The following is a 21,479-nucleotide window of genomic DNA, read 5'->3' as shown; positions in this document are numbered from 1 at the left end:
TTGGAGCCGAAGGGATTTAACAGTCAAAACATCTGGGTGACCCAGTTCCCCTACCCCATGGCAGCTCCTTTCCCCACACTTCATTATTTCAGGAGGCCAGCTCACCAGCGAACCCATTCCCAGGAGCCCTTCCTTAAATAAATTAAACTAAAATTCCAGAAGTGTAGCCATGATTGAGAGAACCACCACCACCATTCGCACTGTCAAGGCTTGTTAAAAGCTAACAGATCTATTGTGTTGCAAGTAGGTCACAGCTCACCAGATGTTGTGAGCGCCTGAGTGGGTAGGTATATATATATTCCCTGAATACAGAATACAGAAGGGAGTGGGGAAGTGGTTTACTAAGTGAAGCCAAAAAGTCGAGCAAAGCAAGAGGCAGCAGTTGGGTATGTCACACAACTGTGCAGATCGCAAAGGAATAGTGCATGAAGTTAATTCAAGATCCAGTCAAATGAACAAAAGACCCGATCACAGCACTCTGGATCAGTGACCCCAGGTGAAGATCAGGGATGGCAAGATTTAATGTATAAATGCTCACTTAAAGAGTTCCAATCTCTATTACAATTTATTTAGGCAGAGGGCCTTCTCGGTAGTGGCGCCTGCCCTGTGGAACGCCCTCCCATCAGATGTCAAAGAAATAAACAACTATCTGACTTTCAGAAGATATTTGAAGGCAACCCTGTTTAGGGAAGTTTTTGATGTTTGATGTTTTATCGTGGTTTTAATATTCTGTTGGGAGCCGCCCAGAATGGAGTATATCCGGACTATGATGACCTTTCCGATCTGCTACAGAATGCTCTGAGGGATAAGACTGACACCCCCACACCTCCATATTGGTTTCAGAGTCTGATCCATTTATTCTCTTGAGCAGAAACTGACTTGTTTGGCCTATATTTATGGCAGGTGATGCCATTAGTTCACCTTAGAAGATATGTTGATGAATAGACCCAACAAGTATAGATTATGAGAAGAAACGCCAAGACTCGGTATGGTAAAGGGACTGATGACTGATGGGGGAGGGGGGGAAACTTTCCTTTCTTTCCTTATGTGATTAAACAAGAATCCCCTCCCCTCACAAGTCAGAAATGTCGTTTTAAGGATTTAAGTTGTGGATTTAAGGCTGTGTGGAGATAAACTTTCGAACCAAAGCATGTTTTAAGAAGAGTGTGGAATGTATAAGGGCTTTGGAATGACGCAGTTAAAAATGCCGTCGCCATATTGGGAAGTTCTGTCGGAGGACTTAAGTCTGGGAGGAGAAATAGAGAAATAGAGCTGTTTTTATATTGTGGGTGAAACTCCTCAAAGGGACTTAAGAACGACAGTTCTGTAATTAATGATGGAAAGAGAGATGTTATCTATGAAGGCGATGATATATGGAAACCATCTCGATCTGAGGATTGGATTGGAAGAACGGAAAAATTCACACAGGATTATTATTGGTGTTTATCGGCTTAAGGAGACTATCAGAAGAGATCATAAAGAAAAAAGAGAAAATATATGAACAAGATGTGATGTGGAAACAGCAAGATAAGACTGGATAGAATTATGAACTCTGTTTGGACTGATTTGGACTGATTTGGACATTAAAGCAGTAGCAAGATGATGATCAGAATCCCCCTTCGGATCTCGAAATATGGGTCCCCTCAACAACAAAATTTAAAATTTGGCTTTGTAATTCAGAATTTCTGTGATGTGATTTAATTTGATTTGATTGGCCGGTTAATAAAAATTATTTTTTTAAAAAAAGAGCTGATGTTGTTTGATTGCAAAACAGACTTGCTCCAGTACATATGGAGGCTGTTGCGTTTGTTGCAGAGTTTGTATCTCTGTTTCATATCTTATGATTGCTAGTAAGCGGCTTCCATAAGTTGTGGGGTTGTTTCTAAGCAGGGGCAAGTCTTCAGCCCAAGGCCAATGAGTAGGGATGATAATTATCTGTGTTGATGAGATACTGGAGAGATTATAGCTGAGAGCTGAAGGTAACAAGAGAATTTCTATTGCTGTGTTCTGTAGCAAGTGACTCACTGGGAAACTACCCGACTTTACAGAGTGGTTTCCTCACTTTGCTAAACAAATATTGTAGTTTTTAAAAGGATGCCTGATGCAACTGTTTGGGGCAATTGTTTGTCCTTGCCCAAAAGATTGGGAGCAGATGTGACTATACCATAATCTTAGGTAAAGGTAAAGGGACCCCTGACCGTTAAGTCCAGTTGCAGATGACTCTGGGGTTGCGGCGCTCATCTCGCTTTAGTGGCTGAGGGAGCCGCAGTTTGTCCACAGACAGCTTCTGGGTCATGTGGCCAGCATGACTAAGACACTTCTGGCAAACCAGAGCAGCACACGGAAACACCGTTTACCTTCCCGCCAGTGTGGTACCTATTTATCTACTTGCACTTCAAACTGCTAGGTTGGCAGGAGCTGGGACCGAGCAACGGGAGCTCACCCCGTCACGGGGATTTGAACCGCCGACCTTCCGATCGGCAAGCCCTAGGCTCTATGGTTTAGACCACAGCTCTACCCGCGTCCCACCATAATCCTAGCTGTATACAGTTGTGGGGGGGATGCACTCTGGATAGTAGCTGCAGGTAGGTGTGGTTTTCAGTTGCTTTATGGGATATGGTGCAGTTTATATGGATGAAATCACGTTACATGGAGTGGCTCAAATTTAGAGTAATAGGATGTTGTTACTGATAAAAGATCTGGTTGGATTTCTCAAGAGCTCTCCGTCTCACGAGCCTCAACGCTGAAGACGTCATTAAAGTACCACCACTTGAGAAGAGGCATGTAGTGATTGGAGAAAGCAATGTTCAAAGCCAGCCATTGTGTTTCTTCATACCACTGATGCATATCCCATTACAGTAGTACCTTGGGTTGCAGATGCTTCAGGTTACAGACTCCGCCAACCCTGAAATAGCATCCCAGGTTAAGAATTTTGCTTCAGAATGAGAACAGAAAGTGCATGGCAGCGGCACAAGCGGGAGGCCCCATTAGCTAAAGTGGTGCTTCAGGTTAAGAACGGACCTCTGGACCGAATTAAGTACTTAACCCGAGGTACCACTGTACCAGGGACTGTTAGCTGGGCATCATTATACCCATACTAACCGGATCTTTGAGCATCTGAATGTATGTTGTGCAAGTGAGGGATCTGCGTGTGACAATCCTACTGCTCTCTCTTCCATCGCTTGGCCTTCTGGCATCACTTTGTATTAAAAGAACTGCTCAGCCCCTTCTCTTTGTCCTTAGAGTATACTTATCCTCTTTGCTAATCTCACAGAGTAGGGATTGGCTCATGAAAGCTCATACTGCACTGCAATTCTTTAAGGTAACGCCAAACCCTTTGTTGTTTTAATGTCATTGACCCTTCTGTGCCCCCATGTCAGCACCAGAATAGTAGTCCCCGTTTTCCCTTCGCTAAGTTACACTCAGAGACCCTTTCTTCTCAGTTTATTCAGAGAGGATGTGTTTAAGGACAACAACAATTTGGAGGAGTGAACAGTTGGTGCTTATACTTTGGTTCTCTTTGCTTTTCCTTTCCCTGGGTGATGATTACACCAATTCAGCGAGCGGTATGGAAAGAGTTGTGTTTCCTCAAATATTTCAATGGAAGATCTGTGGGATGCATTTTCTTTGGGGCACGTGTCTCTGCTCTCTCCAGTGAAGAAGTAGGAAGTTCTTTTGGGGGCAGGCTGGCTAGATCAGGACAGAACATGTTTCATGGGGTTTTTAGAATCATGGAACTGAACTGGGGTCTTGAGACGTAATATTTCAGCCAGTTATAGATCCAATAGTGCCACAAAAAGCTAAACAACCCTCTCCCCCACAATCTTACTAATTTCTTACATGGCATCCCCTGTGTGCTGGAAAAATATAGAGCTGTATTTTGGGCGTGCATGGGGTAATTTCCATTGCATGAGTAGAATGGCAGCACTGGATACAACCCATATGTTTCTGAAGGTAGATGCTGTAGTGTAGGGAGTCAAAAGGGGCCTACATGTGGCAGAATAGTTGTGCACTTCTAAGGCGACTGTGTTCATACGTGGTACATGTAACTGCCTAGATGGAAGCAGTATCGCTAGGAATTCCACGTGGCATCAGGTGGTTCCTGCCAACTGGGAGTTGTGCAGTTTCAGTGATAGTTGACATTGCGATTTGCTGCTGGAGCCACAACAATAAAGACTGAAAACTTGTCCGCATGTCTTCTAGAAAATACGTTTGGATCTTGGTGGCTCTATGTTGTATCTTGAGATGTGTGAATTTCCTGGTTCAGCTGATCACATCTCGGCTTAGTAAACTCAGTTATGAATGAATCAATCTCTTGCATTCATATGAACACGCAGCCTCTTCTGGCAAGCCACTATTAGACAGCAAGTCCAATATACTATTATTTCCCATTTTAATCAAATTGGGAAAGTATCGTTGCCAGCTTCGTAAGGAGTCAGGGAATTAAAGCAACTTCAAATACTGGCTGAAAATGCTGGCTTGCTCCAGAGCTAGTAATCACAGTTTCTCAGGCTGGATGAAACGGGAAACTCTAGCTGATTAGAAATTTCATGGATCACACAAAGGGGCTTTGTGAACAGGCAAAAGGCTTGGCCATATCTCAGCTTAGTAAGCAGAGATGTGATTGTCCAAAGATTGCCTTTGGGTTCATTTTGGCTTCCTGACTTTAATGATACTGAAAAAGACGCATGTGCATTATTTACATGTCTTAAATACATGTATTGTATTTTTATGTTGTGAACCACTCTGAGATCTAAGGATATAAATTTAATAAATAAAAATTAAAAAGTAACACTTCATGGAGGGCAACTGGTATCTTCTGTAACAGGCATCCCCAAACTCGGCCCTCTAGATGTTTTGGGACTACAATTCCCATCATCCCTGACCACTGGTCCTGTTAGCTAGGGATGATGGGAGTTGTGGTCCCAAAACAGCTGGAGGGCCGAGTTTGGGGGTGCCTGTTTTGTAAGTGGCACAAAAAAATAATCCAGGCAATTGTTCTGGTTTTTACTAATGATGTTTTGTACCTAACTTGCCAAAACTGCACAAGATTGATAAAGTGTCACTAATTTGATTTTGAAGTCCACTGACTTTTAAAAGCCATTTCACGCTAATACACACTGTAAAAATCTCTACATGCAAATTCTGCTAATCCCATTAAGACTTTGAGAATAGTTTAAACTGTTTATATAGAGGTATGAATCAAAAAGATAGGATGGCCAACAGTTTCCAACAGACTGAAACTTACCGTATAGCGTCTCAAGAGTTAACATAAAAATTTATTGCTTGTAGGACATTTAAACTGCAAGTTTCTTAGCGAAGTAAAATTACTTACACCTTCCACTTCCCTTAAAGCTGGTAAGGAGAGCTTGTAATAAAAGGGGGAAAGATAACATTTATATTGCATGTCAGAGTTGAATCTGTTTTATCCAAAAGCTTTAATCTGCAGGTAATGTTGGCCCACAGAACGCTAGTAGGGATTTTGCCAACTCAGCAGTACTCATTTGAAGGCTACTCCACTGACCATCGATCAGTTGACATTTGATTTGTTGTGTTAATAGGAAACTGCTACTAGATATATTTCTAATAGCTAATTTGCACTGTGGATTGTGACATACACAGATGATGCAGGAAACACCAACAGAAATAAATGATCTAAAATTGTGAGCAGAGGACTCAACCAGGTCTTAATCTGACCCAGAATTCCCCCTCTCCTTTGTTAATAAGCTGCTTTCGACTCATATAAGTATGAAACCTGAGCAAATGACTCATGTTTTATGAACTGCAGAAGTCTTTGCAGAGCAGTTCTTGGCGTTTGGGGGGGACAGGACAGAACCCTTTGAGAACAGACCCCACCCCCTTAACTTTCTCCATAACAGATTTTCAAAAATGTATTTGACCTATCCTTCCCAGATTTGCCAACAACAGCTATTAGCCTGGAAAGCTACATGGAACTTAAAACCTGACCTGGTTAGGAAATAGTTATGCTATTCAGGTTTAATTATATCCATCATTCCTGGCCACTGTCCTTATTTCTTGCAGGCAGCCAACAGAATTGTTCCTACCGTCAGCTCCTCAATGGCTTGCCAGTTTGAATCTTTACCTCTCCCAAAGCGGCAAACTGAACATTGCCTTGTGCCAGAATCACCGATTGCAGCCCACAATGGCAATGCAAAGCATCACAAAGGTTTTGATGTCTGCATGGCTCTCTATGCAAGACAGCAGGGTATTCCATTCAACGGCAGGGTGTGCTTTGCAGATGTGGGTGCAGAATCCTTCAATGCTCAAATGAACCGGGCGACAGGGCAGGAAGAGAGAACACTGCCCACATTCCACATCTGGGCGCATTTTACAAATAATAATCATCATTGTGTGCTTGATATATCAAATAATACCCAAATAAGACAACCTTCGTGAGGTTAATTTAAGCAGAAAAGAAAGACACCCAAGTTGGAAAATGTTCCATTCTTTTAATTTAAATTATCATTTATACAGACCGATTTATACTAGAAAAAATAGACATTTGTTTCATAGATTTTACAACCCAAACTGTGTAGCACGGATGCTTTACGACTGCTACATAGCTACGATTTTCAGAATCTTGTACCATGTTCAAAACGGTGTCAGACAGAAACTGACATCCCAAGAGGCAGGGCTTGTCTATCTTCTGAGAATTTACAATGTTAAAGTGCACCGAAGAAAAAATTACAGCTGCTGAAGGCCGCTGGCCATTTTATAACCATGCAACTCCCCAATAGTGTAAACTATTCTGCTACTGAAAAACCTGGAAAGCAATTTGCCCATTGAGTGTACAAAGCATTTCAAGTAATTCTGCAAAGTCCACATAGAAAATGCCAGACGCACTCTCTGAGTTTGCAAAACAAAACTGTTAAAATAATACCTGCTTCTGAGCTGGGGAAATGTTCACCAAGTTTATTGAAATACAGCAAAAACGAGCAGTCAGATAGGTTAAGCTAGTACAAATAAAACCGGGAGACTTGAGATGGTCAGATAAATAGCAATTCAAAATTTAGCAGCTTTGTTGCAGCAAAAAGGAATGATCAGAGCCCCTCTGTAGTGAATGAAGATATAACAGCAGCACGGCCCAGTAGGAACCACACCTCTCAAGTGTATGGCCAACTTAAACCCTGGATTTCAGAGGTCCTTCTCTACTGCAGGCAAGGACGTATTTTCTTAAAGAAAACTACACATACCAAACACCAACTGGCCTTGAGTGCAGCCTTTCCCCATCCCATGCTGGTAGAGGATTCTGGGAGTTGTAGTCCAAAAGTATTGGAGTGTATCAGGCTATGTTAGTGTTGAGTGGGGAAAAGCTAGGTACCCTCTTGGCATCATGCCATGCCTATAATGCAATGTCATTTTGTCACCTTTATGGCACTACATACAGTTGTAGGCAGATGGAAAGATTCTAGCCAACTTGAAAGTCTCAGAACACATGCAATGTCACCTTCTCTTAAGCAAAAGATCCTCACAGCTGCCATAAATTTTCCCCACAAGTGCACATGAGACAAAAATGTATTGTCTAGTTCTTGAGCAGAACTGGATGCTCCCACACTAACTGAAAATAGTTTAATTGTATTTTTCTCTACATTTGAAATTTAGGTGCACCTTGAAGCAGCAATAGAAAGTCCATCCGTCCCCCCATCGTATGTGGGCCAGTAGGCTATTATAGTCTTGGATTAATGCTCAAGCACAGAACAAAGCATCCGTTAGGCTGACCAGTTTTAAAAGGATTTGAGCATGTTTAACTATGCCCTGGAATGCAACCTTTGACATTTGTCAAAAACAGGGCATAGGTTAATGCTGATATAAAGTTATTATTCAACCCGTTAAATCTTATCAATACCTAGGGAGCAAAACGATAATGATCACGTTAAAAATGGTACAGAAAAATTGGAGGATGAATCCTGAAGACACTCAAGACAGTCTGGCTTCCGGTGACGATTGGAAAAATTAGGGCATTTCAAGTCAAGATGTTCCGTTAGTGTTTTTAAAAGAGAAACACACATGGAAGGATTGTGTGAGAATGTCAAATGTCTTTGTGGGGTGGGGACATTGGTCAAGTTATGACCAGTTCTGATTCCTACCTTCTAGTGATTATGGGTAGCCCTCTTCAAGCCAAGTGGGTGGTTAGCCTCACAATACGTGCAAGAAAAGTATTAAAATTGGAATCCATCCAAAGCTGTTTTGTTTTTGGACCAGAAACACAGCTGATGAAGTAGATGCAACAAAGCTACCTTAGCCCAAATTCTAGTCCAGTTTCACAAGATAAGGGTAACATTTGAGACCAGTGACAATATTTGCGAGCAAGTCTTGCTTGAGGCAAATTTCAAGGACTTCCTCAGGTTCGTCTTTTAAGAACAGAAATATATTTGGGAATCTAAATGTTTACCATTTCCCAAATGAAACAGAATATGGAGGTAGTGGAATTGTCTCTGAATTTCTGTGGGGCTCGTTTCACAATGTGCTACTATGTTCCGTACTGGGCCTTTTCAGACCACGCTGCAACCTTAGGAAGTCCCTCTGAATTCTATTTAACAGATGACAGACGCATGCATCTCTGAACAATATTCCAGGAGGAATATATGAAACATATTCTATGAGGTAAAAACCATTCATCATTATACCCAAGACCCTACACATAGCTCAGTGATGCAATTATTAACGTTATTAATACTATTAGTCCTTTCTTAGTATCTATCTCAATGTTGTAATGCCAAAAGGGGCGGATTTTGCAATGCTACTCTGAAGACTGTTAAAAGGAAATGAAGCAACAAAAAGAAATACAGAAAAACCATTTAAGATGACGGAAGGAGTAACTGGAATAATTACACCAGGTTAACTATGTTTGGTTTTTTTTAAAAAAAATATGTTTGTGATAGTAGGAGACTCCTGGCTAGAAAGAGGATTCAAGTATTCATACTTAAGTATTTTCCTCCAACAGATGCCGAAACCTTCATTTTAACCCTAACATTCCTGACACAAAGAGTTACAGGAAATATGGACATCACTTCACTGTATTAATAACAATTAGTCACAAAACAAACAGTAAAAACTTGTAAACATTGAATGCAAAATTATTTCCCCATTGCTGACCACCAGAATTGCACACTAAGCAAGTTAATTAACACTTTTTAATGTACAGGCCCAGTTTTAATTTTTAGCAGTTGTTCTTTTGTTTAAGAAAAAGCTAATAATTGAGAGTTCTCTAACGGAGAACTCCAATGGAGACAGGAAAGGGAGAAATCTATACAAAAATTGTGGATTTCCTCTCTTTAACTGTGATCTAGCTTTTACACTGAAGAATACCAAGAAAGACATTGGGGGAAGTTGGGACAGTTGTTTAAGAGAAATAAAATTCCAGAGCACATGACACATGTGCCCATCTCTTCAGCTGGATAGCAAGCCGTTCCTCTAGTGAAGACCAACAATTAAATGACCAGGCCAAGCGCTCTTTCTACCTGCTTCTCAGTCAAAATGTGCAGCCACAACCATTTGTGTGATTTTTTGGGACAGTAGTCCTGCAGAAGATGATACTCTGGCCATCTGGCAGGCACTAGTACTTTCACTAGTATTGTACTTTCAGAAGTGGCTTGTACTCCTTCCAAAATAAGTTCTCAGCTTGGCAAGGCTCTCTTTGATAAAGGATTCAGAAACAGCCTCAGCATCACTAACTTACACCTGCCTTTAATCGTTATCAGAAGCAGCGGTCAGCCAACATTAATCAACTGCACAGGAGTGATTCGCTTTCCAGCTTCTACATTTAGCAGAATTCACAGACAATACTTTAATCAAACTGCACTATTTTGGGTTCCAGATGGAGGGCTTGAACGCTCAGCTGTGGGGACGCTGCCTGCCTGCAGAAAGCCAGCTTCGCAGGAAAAAAGATTCAGCATAACGCTTCTCATGCTATTTCCCAACATGCAGGGAGATTCTCCCCTGCTTCCTGCCCATGCATCCTGAAGCATAGTCCAGAATAAAGGTGCATTCCTTAGCACTGAATAATGTTAGCCTTTACCTTGCATTCCAGCTGCCGACACTAGCAAGACTCATTAGGGTCTATTCTTTTCAAGTGCAATCACGTCATTTAATTTTACGCCTTGCAAACACGGGTTTTTAAAAGACACGATTGCCATTAATTGAACGAATCCCAGTTAGGATATAGCATTAGTCCCTTGGTTAAAGTCGAAAGCATTTTAGTGTTTGCATTCTCACACTGAGAATCTAATGCTACAACGGAAGCAATGAGAATTTTTCTTCGTTTGTTCTTTAGAGTGTGATTGTTGGGGGACAGCAAGGAAAAGAACCCAAGTATTTCTCAATATGTACAACCACAATTATTGTTTTTTAACACCATTAACCACAATCTTAACTTTGTGCAAAAGCGCACATACATTTGGATATGTTCACAGAGTAAACCATAGAAACACACTGGCCCTGATGGCTCCCTGTTGCGTACAGACAGACCCAGTATTTAATTAATTGGAGACGAAGCCGGCTCTTCAATAAGCAACGTTCTCGTGACTCTTACCGTGCGACCACAGGCCAGGAAGGAGGCTCCGAGAGCTATTAGGCACAGCCAAGTCTGGAGGAGAGAAGCAGAATCCCAAATCAACTGTAGGTTTACTTAAAAAGACAGTCCCACCACAAAGTATTTTAGCCACTACAAAGAAAACAGTGCTCTGTTCCCATGTGATCATAGGTCTCAGGACTATTAATTTCACCGGGAGAGTAGGCCCATTGAAATAAATGGACCTGAATTATATCTATTAATTTGAAATGGTCTGCTCCGAGTAGGACCAGTCTTGGACATACCCCAGAGTGGGTCATTTCATTTATTGAATTTATATACCGCCCTATACCCGGAAAGGGACATGGGTGGCACTGTGGGTTAAGCCACAGAGCCTAGGACTTGCCGATCAGAAGGTCGGCGGTTTGAATCCCTGTGAAGGGGTGAGCTCCCGTTGCTTGGTCCCTGCTCCTGCCAACCTAGCAGTTCGAAAGCACGTCAAAGTGCAAGTAGATAAATAGGTACCGCTCCAACAGGAAGGTAAACGGCGTTTCAGTGCGCTACTCTGGTTCGCCAGAAGTGGCTTAGTCATGCTGGCCACATGACCAGGAAGCTGTACACCGGCTCCCTTGGCCAATAAAGCGAGATGAACCCCAGAGTCGTCTGCGACAGGACCTAACGGTCAGGGGTCCCTTTACCTTTTTAATTTGGACTTTTAGCCAGCATTCTTACAGAGCTGTGTTTATCACTGCTCTTTTAAAAAGTGATATTAAAAGGAGATAAAAGAGAATGTAGACACTGTACAAGCTAAATGTTAAGAGTGTTCTGCTATTCCAATGCGACCTCCTGCACCCCTGAAAATCTGCTCCAGGGGGTCTCTCTGGAAGATTTGAAATGTGTGCTGGGAGGCGGGCAAGGGGGAGGAGGAGGGAAAGTCCCACCGCACCAGTGGAAGTCTGCTTACATAACATTAGATTCAACCTTTCCTTGGCTACACAAAGGTTCTTCATGAATTTTAAATGCAGTCAACTTTGTTTGAGGGTGCAAGGGCTGAAACAATCAAAGACGGTTCTGAGCCAAGCCTAATATTCCTTTGCTGCCTCAAGAAAAATGTGAGATAAAATAAAGCGAGATGAGCGCCGCAACCCCAGAGTCGGCCACGACTGGACCCAATGGTCAGGGGTCCCTTTACCTTTATCTATACCCGGAGGTCTCAGGATGGTTCACAAACAAAAATCACAATATATAAAATAAAATAAAAACAATAATCCAACACGCCCCCCCCCCACGTGTCACATTTTAAAGGGTATAGGATGTTGATTAGGTCAGTCAAAGGCCTGGTTAAAGAGGAACGTTTTTGCCTGGCGCTGAAAGGTGTATTATGAAGGCGCCAGGCGAACTTCCCTGGGGAGAGGCTTCCACAGACAGGGAGCCACTGCAGAGAAGGCCCCGTTCTCATGTTGCCACCCTCCGGACCTCTTGAGGAGGCGGTACACGAAGGAAGGCCTCAGAAGATGATCTCAGGGTCCGGCCTAACTTAGTCACTACTCTAAGTAAAATTTACCGTATTTTTCGCTCCATAGGACGCACTTTTTCCCCTCCAAAAATGAAGGGGAAATGTGTGTGCGTCCTATGGAGCGAATGCAGAGGGGAGGCAGGCAGGCAGGAAAAGCCCTCAAAAGCCGCACACAAGCTCCGCGCAGCTCTTGCGGGCTTTTCCTCAGGAGGGACAAGGAACTGACGCGGCCAGTCATTCCCTTCTCCCTCCTCGTAGAAAGGCCCACAGGAGCCGCATGCTCCTTAAAGGGTGCACAGCTCCTGTGGGCTTTTGTGGGAGGTGGGGGTGTTGCCATAGCCCCGCGACCCTCTCCCGGCTGGAGAGGTGGCGCGCGGCTATGGCAGCCCTTTCCGCTGCTCCCCGACCTGCTCTTTGGGGCTGGCAGTGGGCTTCCCCCCGCCAGCCCCAAAAAGCAGGTCGAAAGGAACCTGAAGTCTGGAGAGCAAGAGGGGTCGGTGCGCACTGACCCCTCTCGCACTCCAGGCTTCCAAGGTAGCCGCCTGAACGCACCTTGAACGGCACCTTGTTTTAGAGGGGGGAAACAAGGGGGGAGAATTCTCCCCCTCTCTGTGCAGCGCCTCCCTCTCTGTGCAGCGCCTCCCCCCTCTAAAACAAGGTGCGTCCTATGGCCGGGTGCGTCCTATAGAGCAAAAAGTGCGGTAGTTGAAAACCACCTAGGGTCACACCCCTGCCCCAACTTCCCAATGCCTCAGCAAAACAGCAGCCCTCTACCAGGTTTCAAAACGTGAAGGGGGCTGTGCAATTCCACCCTAAGAAAAAACATTGTGAGGGGAGCCAAGAGAAAAATGTGTCACACAACAGTTGCTGCCATTGCATGCCAAGAGGCAGATCTGGTTCACCCGACTAAAGAAATCTTAGCTGAGCGATTCTAGGAGTTTTAATCCAATTAAATGTGCATCACTGCAAGTCAGAAGAATACTTCAGAAGAACAACAACAAACAATTCCTTTTAACATGATGCACACATGCGCCAGGGCCAGCAGCTCCTTAGACGAGGTCATGCCCTCTCTTATAAGCTAGAAGAAATGCTTTTGCTAAAGTGGTGCCTATGTTCAGAGCCACTAAGTGGGAGTTATGGCTGAACTAGGCTCAGAAAGCAACGACTGTAAGCTTCCATATATATTTTTTTGTTTTAAGTCTCTAGCCCCTTTAAAGTGAAAGTTATGAAGCAAAATGTGCAGGCAATATGCTATGGAGAAATTCAGAGTTTCACTCTGGAGAAGGCTTTCAAAACATAGCTTCAAAATGACATAAAGGGCAGATTTATGTTGTTTAAAAGGGGCCAAATTCCCCCTGCCATCTGGTACGTGAGAAGAGATTGTGTAGGACGACATTCAAAAGGTATGGGTATGCATCCACCCTTGCTTTTAATATGTAAAATAAGAGTGAAGTCAGGTTGCTCTCAGTCAGCCCATAACATTTGCAAAAGGACACAAGAGAAAAGTAGACCATCCCTGAGCCCAAGTATTTTAGGCTGTTGACTCAGGGGGAAACTGAGTAGGAAAAGGTGCAAGTGCAAGGAGAAATTGTATTTACAAGGATAGTAGTAGTAGTAATAATACCCCACCCATCTGGCTGGGTTTCCCCAGCTAATCTGGGCAGCTCCCAACAGAATAACAAAACATCAAACATTAAAAACTTCCCTAAACAGAACTGCCTTCAGATGTTTCCTGCTTGGCAGGGGGTTGGACTCGATGGCCCTTGTGGTCTCTTCCAACTCTATGATTCTATGATTCTATGTCTTCTAAAAGTCAGATACAGTGGTAACTCGGGTTACATACGCTTCAGGTTACATACTCCGTTAACCCAGAAATAGTGCTTCGGGTTAAGAACTTTGCTTCAGGATAAGAACAGAAATCGGGCTCCGGCAGCAGGAGGCCCCATTAGCTAAAGTGGTGCTTCAGGTTAAGAACAGTTTCAGGTTAAGAACGGACCTCCGGAACGAATTAAGTACTTAACCCGAGGTACCACTGTAGTTGTTTATTTCCTTGACATCTGATGGGAGGGCGTTCCACAGGGTGGGCGCCACCACCGAGAAGTCCCTCTGCCTGGTTCCTTGCAACTTCACTTCTCGCAATGAGGGAACCGCCAGAAGGCCCTCAGACTGGACCTCAGTGTCCGGGCTGAACGATGGGGGTGGAGACGCTTCTTCAGGTATACTGGGCCGTGGCCATTTAGGGCTTTAAAGGTCAGCACCAAGACTTTGAATTGTGCATTTTCTAGGGATGCAGCGAAACCTGTGCACAGACACACACTTGGTGCATGCCAGGATTACCATCAAGGAGGGTCAGGCTAGACTGCAAGGCGATTTTAATGCCTCAGGATCCATTCACATATAAGGGAGAAAGTTAAAGTGTAGATTCTGAAATACCATGTTGGGAGCTAAACCAGCTCCTTGTCACCCGTGACCCCAGTGTCTGAGGCAGGAGACGAATCTCTTCCCTCCTTGCTAAACTGCAAACAGTGTCAATCTTTTCTATAAACCTTGTGGGAGCCATTTAGAACTGGGTTTAGTGCTATCTGGGTTTAGTGCTAGCTGACAGAATATGCCGAATTAAGATGGTTTATCAGAAAAAATAAAGAATAAATCAAAACAGGAATTTGTTTCAAAATGGAAGGTTTTCAAAGAATATCTGAAAAATAAATATAGTAGTTTAAATTCTGTTGCAGCATTTGGGGAACTTCAGTAATAGTTGCAAGGTAGATATAAGAAATTAGATTTATTAAGAATAGGTTTAATTATTATAAAAGTGTGTATTGGCAATAAGTAATATGAATTTGAAATATGGAATAGATGGGAGGTTTTGGGTCTTTAGTGTTAAGATCAATAGATGTTTTATTGTTTGCTAAGAAAATTGCGTGTATGGTTATTCTTGTGTGTAACTTGGTATTTGTGTTTTTTTTATTTTTCTTGTATCAATAAAAAACTTTATTTTTAAAAAAAGGAACTGGGTTTAGTGCTATCTGCATAGCCCCCCCCTTCATTTGCATAGTCACATCCTGGGATTCAATGATGGGAGCTGGGTTTTTAAAGAGAGACATTTGAGAGGGGACACACACACAAGGTTGTTGTTTTGTTCTGGGAAGAACAACCGTTTTTGAAAATACACCCGCTGTTTTCGAAGTAAGTCAGTGAGAACGCTATCATGTAGCCTGAGGTACAAACTTCTAATTTACTGGGCAATCCATCTCATTTTCCCTAGATAAGGTTATTTTTAAGTGGGAAATGATGCAGATACAGAAACTGCTATGTGCTGGGATGGCGGAGGGAAGAACTCTGCATTAAGACACCTACACAGTGAGGGGGGAAAGTACTGTACTTTTAGCTCTATAAGACGCACCAGACCACAAGACGCACCTCATTTTTGGAGGAGGAAAACAAGAAAAATAATAATCTGAATCTCAGAAGCCAGAACAGCAAGAGGGGTCACTGCGCAGTGAAAGCAGCAATCCCTCTTGCTGTTCTGGCTTCTGGGATAGCTGCGCAGCCTGCATTCGCTCCATAAGACGCACACACATTTCCCCTTACTTTTTAGGAGGGAAAAAGTGAGTCTTATAGAGCAAAAAATACAGTATTTGATCCCCTGCTAAATTTGCCCGTTTGCCCTCTGACATCTGGCAGTTTCCCAGTGTGCTGGAATAGTATTGCCTGGCAAACACCATAGATTTCCAAAAAAACATCTCTGGACCAGGTGGGGGAAGAAAGTCATGCTTCCTAGTAAGATGCTGTTGTTGTTTTCCTTTTTGAAGACTTACAACAACAACAACAACAACAACAACAACAACAACAACGCAAACCCACTATTAACTTACCAAATATGCCACGAAGGCTAGGTAGACAATGCTGAGAAGTGAAGCAATCACATAATAGAGGGTTTGTCCCAGGCCAGTTACATACGACACCACAAAGTACATGTTGATGGCGCAGATGATAAGAATGAGAATTCCCCCAGCGATCTTCCAGGCCCTAAAAGTCAAATTAAGAAACAATTATTATAGCGGGAGGAGATGAATTGGGAATGATTTGCAGCTATGCGGAATGGTTGAGAAGTGCAACAGAGTAGGCTTAATACTCAACCCCTCCCCCACCCCAAAAACGGTTCCCAAAAATAAAGTCATGTGACCACATTTACAGAAACCACCTAATACCCTAGAAGCCTACAGGATGGGACTCTGCAGTGAGGGGCAGGAGAAACTGATGTGGAAGAGCAACCCAAGTGTGTTCCTGTGTATTGTAAATACATACAGGGTGAGTCTTTTAAAAAGGGCCCCGTGGAACATGTGTACCGTGTGTGTGTGTGTGTGTGTGTGTGTGTGTAAATATATATATGTTGTTATTGTTGTTTAGTCGTGTCCGCCTCTTCGTGACCCCATGGACCAGAGCACACCAGGCACTCCTGTCTTCCACTGCCTCCCGCAGTTTGATCAAACTCATGTTTGTAGCTTCGAGAACACTGTCCAACCATCTCGTCCTCTGTCGTCCCCTTCTCCTTGTGCCCTCCATCTTTCCCAACATCAGGGTCTTTTCCAGGGAGTCTTCTCTTCTCATGAGGTGGGTCAAAGTTATTGGAGCCTCAGCTTCAGGATCTGTCCTTCCAGTGAGCACTCAGGGCTCATTTCCTTCAGAATGGATAGGTTTGACCTTCTTGCAGTCCATGGGACTCTCAAGAGTCTCCTCCAGCACCATAATTCAAAAGCATCAATTCTTCAGCCATCAGTCTTCTTTATGGTCCAGCTCTCACTTCCATACATCACTACTGGGGAAACCATGGCTTTAACTATACAGACCTTTGTTGGCAAGGTGATGTCTCTGCTTTTTAAGATGCTGTCTAGGTTTGTCATTGCTTTTCTCCCAAGAAGCAGGCGTCTTTTAATTTCGTGACTGCTGTCACCATCTGCAGTGATGAGGTATATATGTATATGTATATGTGTGTGTGTGTGTGTGTGTGTGTATAAAAGTATGTGTACACACACACACACACACACACACACACACACAAAAGTGGTATTCTACTAAGTTTTACGGCAGTGTAAAAGGTTCGGCAGCTGGCGAGTCACTGCATGTATTGCTTTACAAGTATTTATGGCGATGTGCTGGAAGTTGATTTTTTTTGTTACCTGTGGCAGCAGTGGTTGCACACAGCAGCCTGGTGAAACACAGAGAAAGATGTTGCCGAGGAGTACAGCAAACTAAAATGGACACGTGGTCCTGGCATCCCACAGAAAAGCTGCAAAGCTACGGGTTCCACCGGTCGTACTGACTATAAAACACACTCCACACATTGGAGGGAGGGCCCCTGTCCTTTTTTTTATTTACAGGATGGGGAGAGAAATACTGTGTGCATGCATGCACACGCACATAGTCCCATGCTCATGTGAAGAGTGTCACTTCATAGTAATAAAGTGAAGCCTCAACTTGCTGCGGAATTACCGTATTTTTCGCTCTATAACACGCACCTGACCATAACACGCACAACGTTTTTAGAGGAGGAAAACAAGGAAAAAAACATTCTGAATGAAACAGTGGATGTATCATTTTTGTGCTTCATGCTGTGGCCACAGACATGTGATCTGATGGTGAATTTGGGGTGACCCAATGCAAAAATCCTGAGAATTCCTGTGGATCCATGCTTTGTAACCACGTTTTTGCACCATTGCAGCCCCAGGCAACAGTGGGTGCGTGATTTTTTTTGGTGCAGGCTGTAGCCATGGACATGCTATGTGATCTGATGGTGAATTTGGGGTGACCCAATGGAAAGATCCTGAGGATCCATATGGATCTATGCTTTGTAACCACATTTTAAGTGGGGAGCGAAGGAAAAACAAAGAAGGGACATGAGAGGGGTGTGCAGAGAAGCAGCTGGCTAAGAATGCAGGAGAGGGATTTAAGGGGAGGGAGGAAAGAAAGGCAAAAGTTTCTCCCCACCCAAGCCAGCCATCTCTCTCTCTCTCTCTCTCTCCCTCTCTCTCTCTCCCTCCCTCCCTCCCCCTCTCCCTCTCCCCCAGCAGCACCGGAGCACAGAGAGGGATTAGAAGGAACGACACTCTGCTTTCCCCTCTGCTTGCCTGGAGGGGAGGGGCTTTCCCTGCTCTTTGTTCCGTTTCAGCAAACACAGCAACGAAACAGAGGTGGGTGGGCAGTAAGACCCTGAGGCAGAATGCAGGAAAGCAGCCGCTTCCTCTTTTCAGGTTTCCCTTCTCCGTGAAGCGCGATTTGATTTTTGCCTGATTTTTCGGCTCCAGGGACCACACATTCGCTCAATAACACGCACAGACATTTCCCCTTCCTTTTTAGGAGAAAAAATCTGCGTGTTATGGAGGGGGAAATACGGTACATACAGGTGCTGAGATTTAAAGTGGCTTGCTCAAGTGACAATAGTTCCCAGATACAGCGGCCCCTTGGTTTAAGAACAGCTTAGTTTTTGAACAGCTTGGATTAAGAACCCTGGTTTGTGAACTTTGCCTTGGAAGCAGAAAATGTTCCACTTCCTGTTGTGTGTGTTCCATTTGTAAATTGAGTCCCCCGCTGCTATGGGAAAGCACGCTTTGGTTTAAGAACGGACTTCTGGAACGGATTAAATTCGTAAACCAAGGTACCACTGTACAGTCATACCTCGGGTTACAGATGCTTCAGGTTGCAGATGTGCCGAAACCTGCAAGTACCGGAATGGGTTACTTCAGTGTTTCGGCAGTCACACATGCACAGAAGCGCTAAATCACGCTTTGCGCATGCACAGAAGCACCAAATTGCAACCCGCGCGTGCGCAAACATTATGCATCTCAGTTTTTACCCTTCTCAGGTCCCTCAAGGATGTGCTACGCATGGAATCCTTCATACTTACAGGCCATTGGCGAAGTCATTCATCACAGGGCGCAAACTGGTGAATGTGAGTACTGGAATTAATGCAAAAGGAAGCTGGAAAGGAAGAAAAAAAGGGGAGGGGGAGATATTGCTCAAGAAGGTATCCTAAACTTGGGCTTCCAGCTCTGGATTTCCTCCTAGCTGGCCTTACAAAACTCACCCTCAAGTCTATGATATTTCCCCGGAGGGTGATGGCTTGTCCCCTTTAGCATACGAAATAACCTGCATTGCACAGCTCTTACTTGTTTCCACGTAGAAAACAAATGGGCCCTAGACTGCTAAACCCACTCAGTATGTGCCGAGTTTCCTTTCATTGGACTGCTAGGTTTTATTATTTCGAATCCCTGCTTTTGAAAACCAGTGCGTCGAACCTGAATTCCGTCCTCCCTCCCAAACCTTTCCGAGGGCAAATTTCGCTGCGGCCAGTAAATGTGCCCCCTGCGACTATTCTTCAGGACTCTCACCTGCAGGCTCATAAGAACGTTGAGGAAGTCATTCATGCCAGTCAGGCTTTCCACATCTTGGAAAATGGCAACCAGGAGGGTGGGCGTGATGGCGATGGAGCGAGTCAAAACCACTCGAGCAAAGCGCGACCACTTCAGATTGAGGAACCCCTGAAACAAGCAAAGGGGAGGCAAATGACCCGAATAGCCAGCAGAGCTCAAATGTCATCAAACAACAGTTTGTAGGGTGGGATATGGGTACAAGGAAGACATTCTCAGGTTAACGGGCTAGTTTTCAGCTTAATGCTCAGAACCTTCACGAAGATACGCTCGCAACCTTCCAGTATTCTCTCACTTGATCATCGTTTACCTTTGTGTGTCTTTCATTTTCATAAACATCACTCCATGGTGATTTTTTTAAATAAAAAAAATTATTTTTATTTATATAATCATAGATGGAAAACCACGGGACGTGGGTGGCACTGTGGCTTGCCAATCAGAAGGTTGGCGGTTCGAATCCCCGCGACGGGGTGAGCTCCCGTTGCTCGGTCCCAGCTCCTGCCCACCAAATACTACCTATACAGTAGACTCCTATGCATGGGTGGAGCTGTGGGTTAAATCACAGAGCCTAGGGCTTGCCGATCAGAAGGTTGGCAGTTCGAATCCCTGCGACGGGTGAGCTCCCGTTGCTCGGTCCTTGCTCCTGCCCACCTAGCAGTTCGAAAGCACGTCAAAGTGCAAGCAGATAAATAGGTACCACTCCGGCGGGAAGGTAAACGGCGTTTCCATGTGCTGCTCTGGTTCGCCAGAAGCGGCTTAGTCATGCTAGCCACATGACCCAAAAGTTGTACACCGGCTCCCTTGGCCAATAAAGCGAGATGAGCTCCGCAACCCCAGAGTCGTCCACGACTGGACCTAATTGTCAGAGGTCCCTTTACCTTTAACCTTTAAATGGAAAGCCATGCGAAGTCTGATTTTTTAAAAAAAAGTTATTAAAAAATGTCATTGACAAGTTTTGTTGTTTGTTTTCTTAGTCCCAGAATCTGCTCTGAAGATGCTACCCAGCAGCCTAAGTTATTGCACGCTGCTTCTCTTTTGCAAGTTTGAGCTTTCATGCAGAATTGCTTGCATACACCAGAAAGCAAAACACCCACAGGTAACTGAACTGTTTAGACCAGGTTGCGATATCTCCATCCTCTCATCCTCACTCAAGTAAGGAAAAAGGATCCTGGCTGACAAACATAAGCCAATGTGACGGAAGAGAGATGAAATACCTCCATGACAAATTGTCCAGAGTATGTTCCCGTCATTGTCGAACTCTGACCTGCAGCGAGAATCCCGATAGCCCAAATGTAGAGAGCAACCGGGCCAAAAGAACAACCGAGAACGACACCCTAGAATACAGAAGGATTCTTGTCAATGATGTGTAAAAGTAAAATTCTGAGGGGGAAGGCCAATAAAGACTTACAATTTAGAGCTGCCAAGGCAGCGATCTAATGCAAGGGGGCCATTTTATTAAAACTGCTATTTAGATGAGGTTGACCAATTTACTCTGGGAAGGGCGGGGTATAAATAAAACATTATTATTATTATTATTCAAACAGAACATGAACTTGAAGGTCAGGGCTACTGCACACACACATTCATTTTCATAAATATGCCAGTGCCAAATGACAGTTACATTGTCAACTTTCCATTTCCCCAAGAGCAATGAGCTTGCACTGTTCCTTTGGATGGGAGCAGAAATAAAAAAACCTCCCCAAGGTTGCTTGCAGAACACTAGACCCAATCGCCTTCTAAATCCAGCCCGCAGACAGTCCGGGAATCAGTGTGTTTTTCCATGAATAGAATGTGTCCTTTTATTTAAAATGCATCTCTGGGTTATTTGTGGGGCATAGGAATTCATTCATTCTTTCCCCTCCAAAATATAGTGCGGCCCCCCACAAGGTCTGAGGGACAGTGGACCGGCCCCTTGCTTTAAAAGTTTGCTGGCCCCTGCACTAGAGCAATGAAGGGGGGACCCAAACTTGTCTAATATTTGCATCTCCTCTCTTGTCCTTCCCTG

General features: G+C 44.0%; 1 protein-coding gene across 5 annotated transcripts in view; it reads right to left on the bottom strand.

Moving 5' to 3' along the window:
• SLC11A2 (solute carrier family 11 member 2) overlaps positions 1-21,479 on the bottom strand; it is an 80,827-nt gene that overhangs the window by 2,798 nt on the left and 56,550 nt on the right. For all 5 annotated transcript variants that reach the window (XM_082205746.1, XM_082205750.1, XM_082205748.1 and 2 more), the window contains 5 exons: positions 20,689-20,808; positions 19,436-19,585; positions 18,952-19,025; positions 15,923-16,076; positions 10,553-10,606 (listed from right to left, as the gene is read on the bottom strand). In XM_082205746.1, the coding sequence (XP_082061872.1) occupies positions 10,553-10,606; positions 15,923-16,076; positions 18,952-19,025; positions 19,436-19,585; positions 20,689-20,808 (552 nt within the window). The remainder of the gene's footprint in view (positions 1-10,552; positions 10,607-15,922; positions 16,077-18,951; positions 19,026-19,435; positions 19,586-20,688; positions 20,809-21,479) is intronic.

The sequence above is a fragment of the Podarcis vaucheri genome (assembly GCF_965113315.1).
Source record: "Podarcis vaucheri genome assembly, chromosome: 2".
NCBI classification, from domain to species: Eukaryota; Metazoa; Chordata; class Lepidosauria; order Squamata; family Lacertidae; genus Podarcis; species Podarcis vaucheri.
Note: the sequence above shows the minus strand (reverse complement) of the source record. Positions and strands in the feature narration are given on the sequence as shown.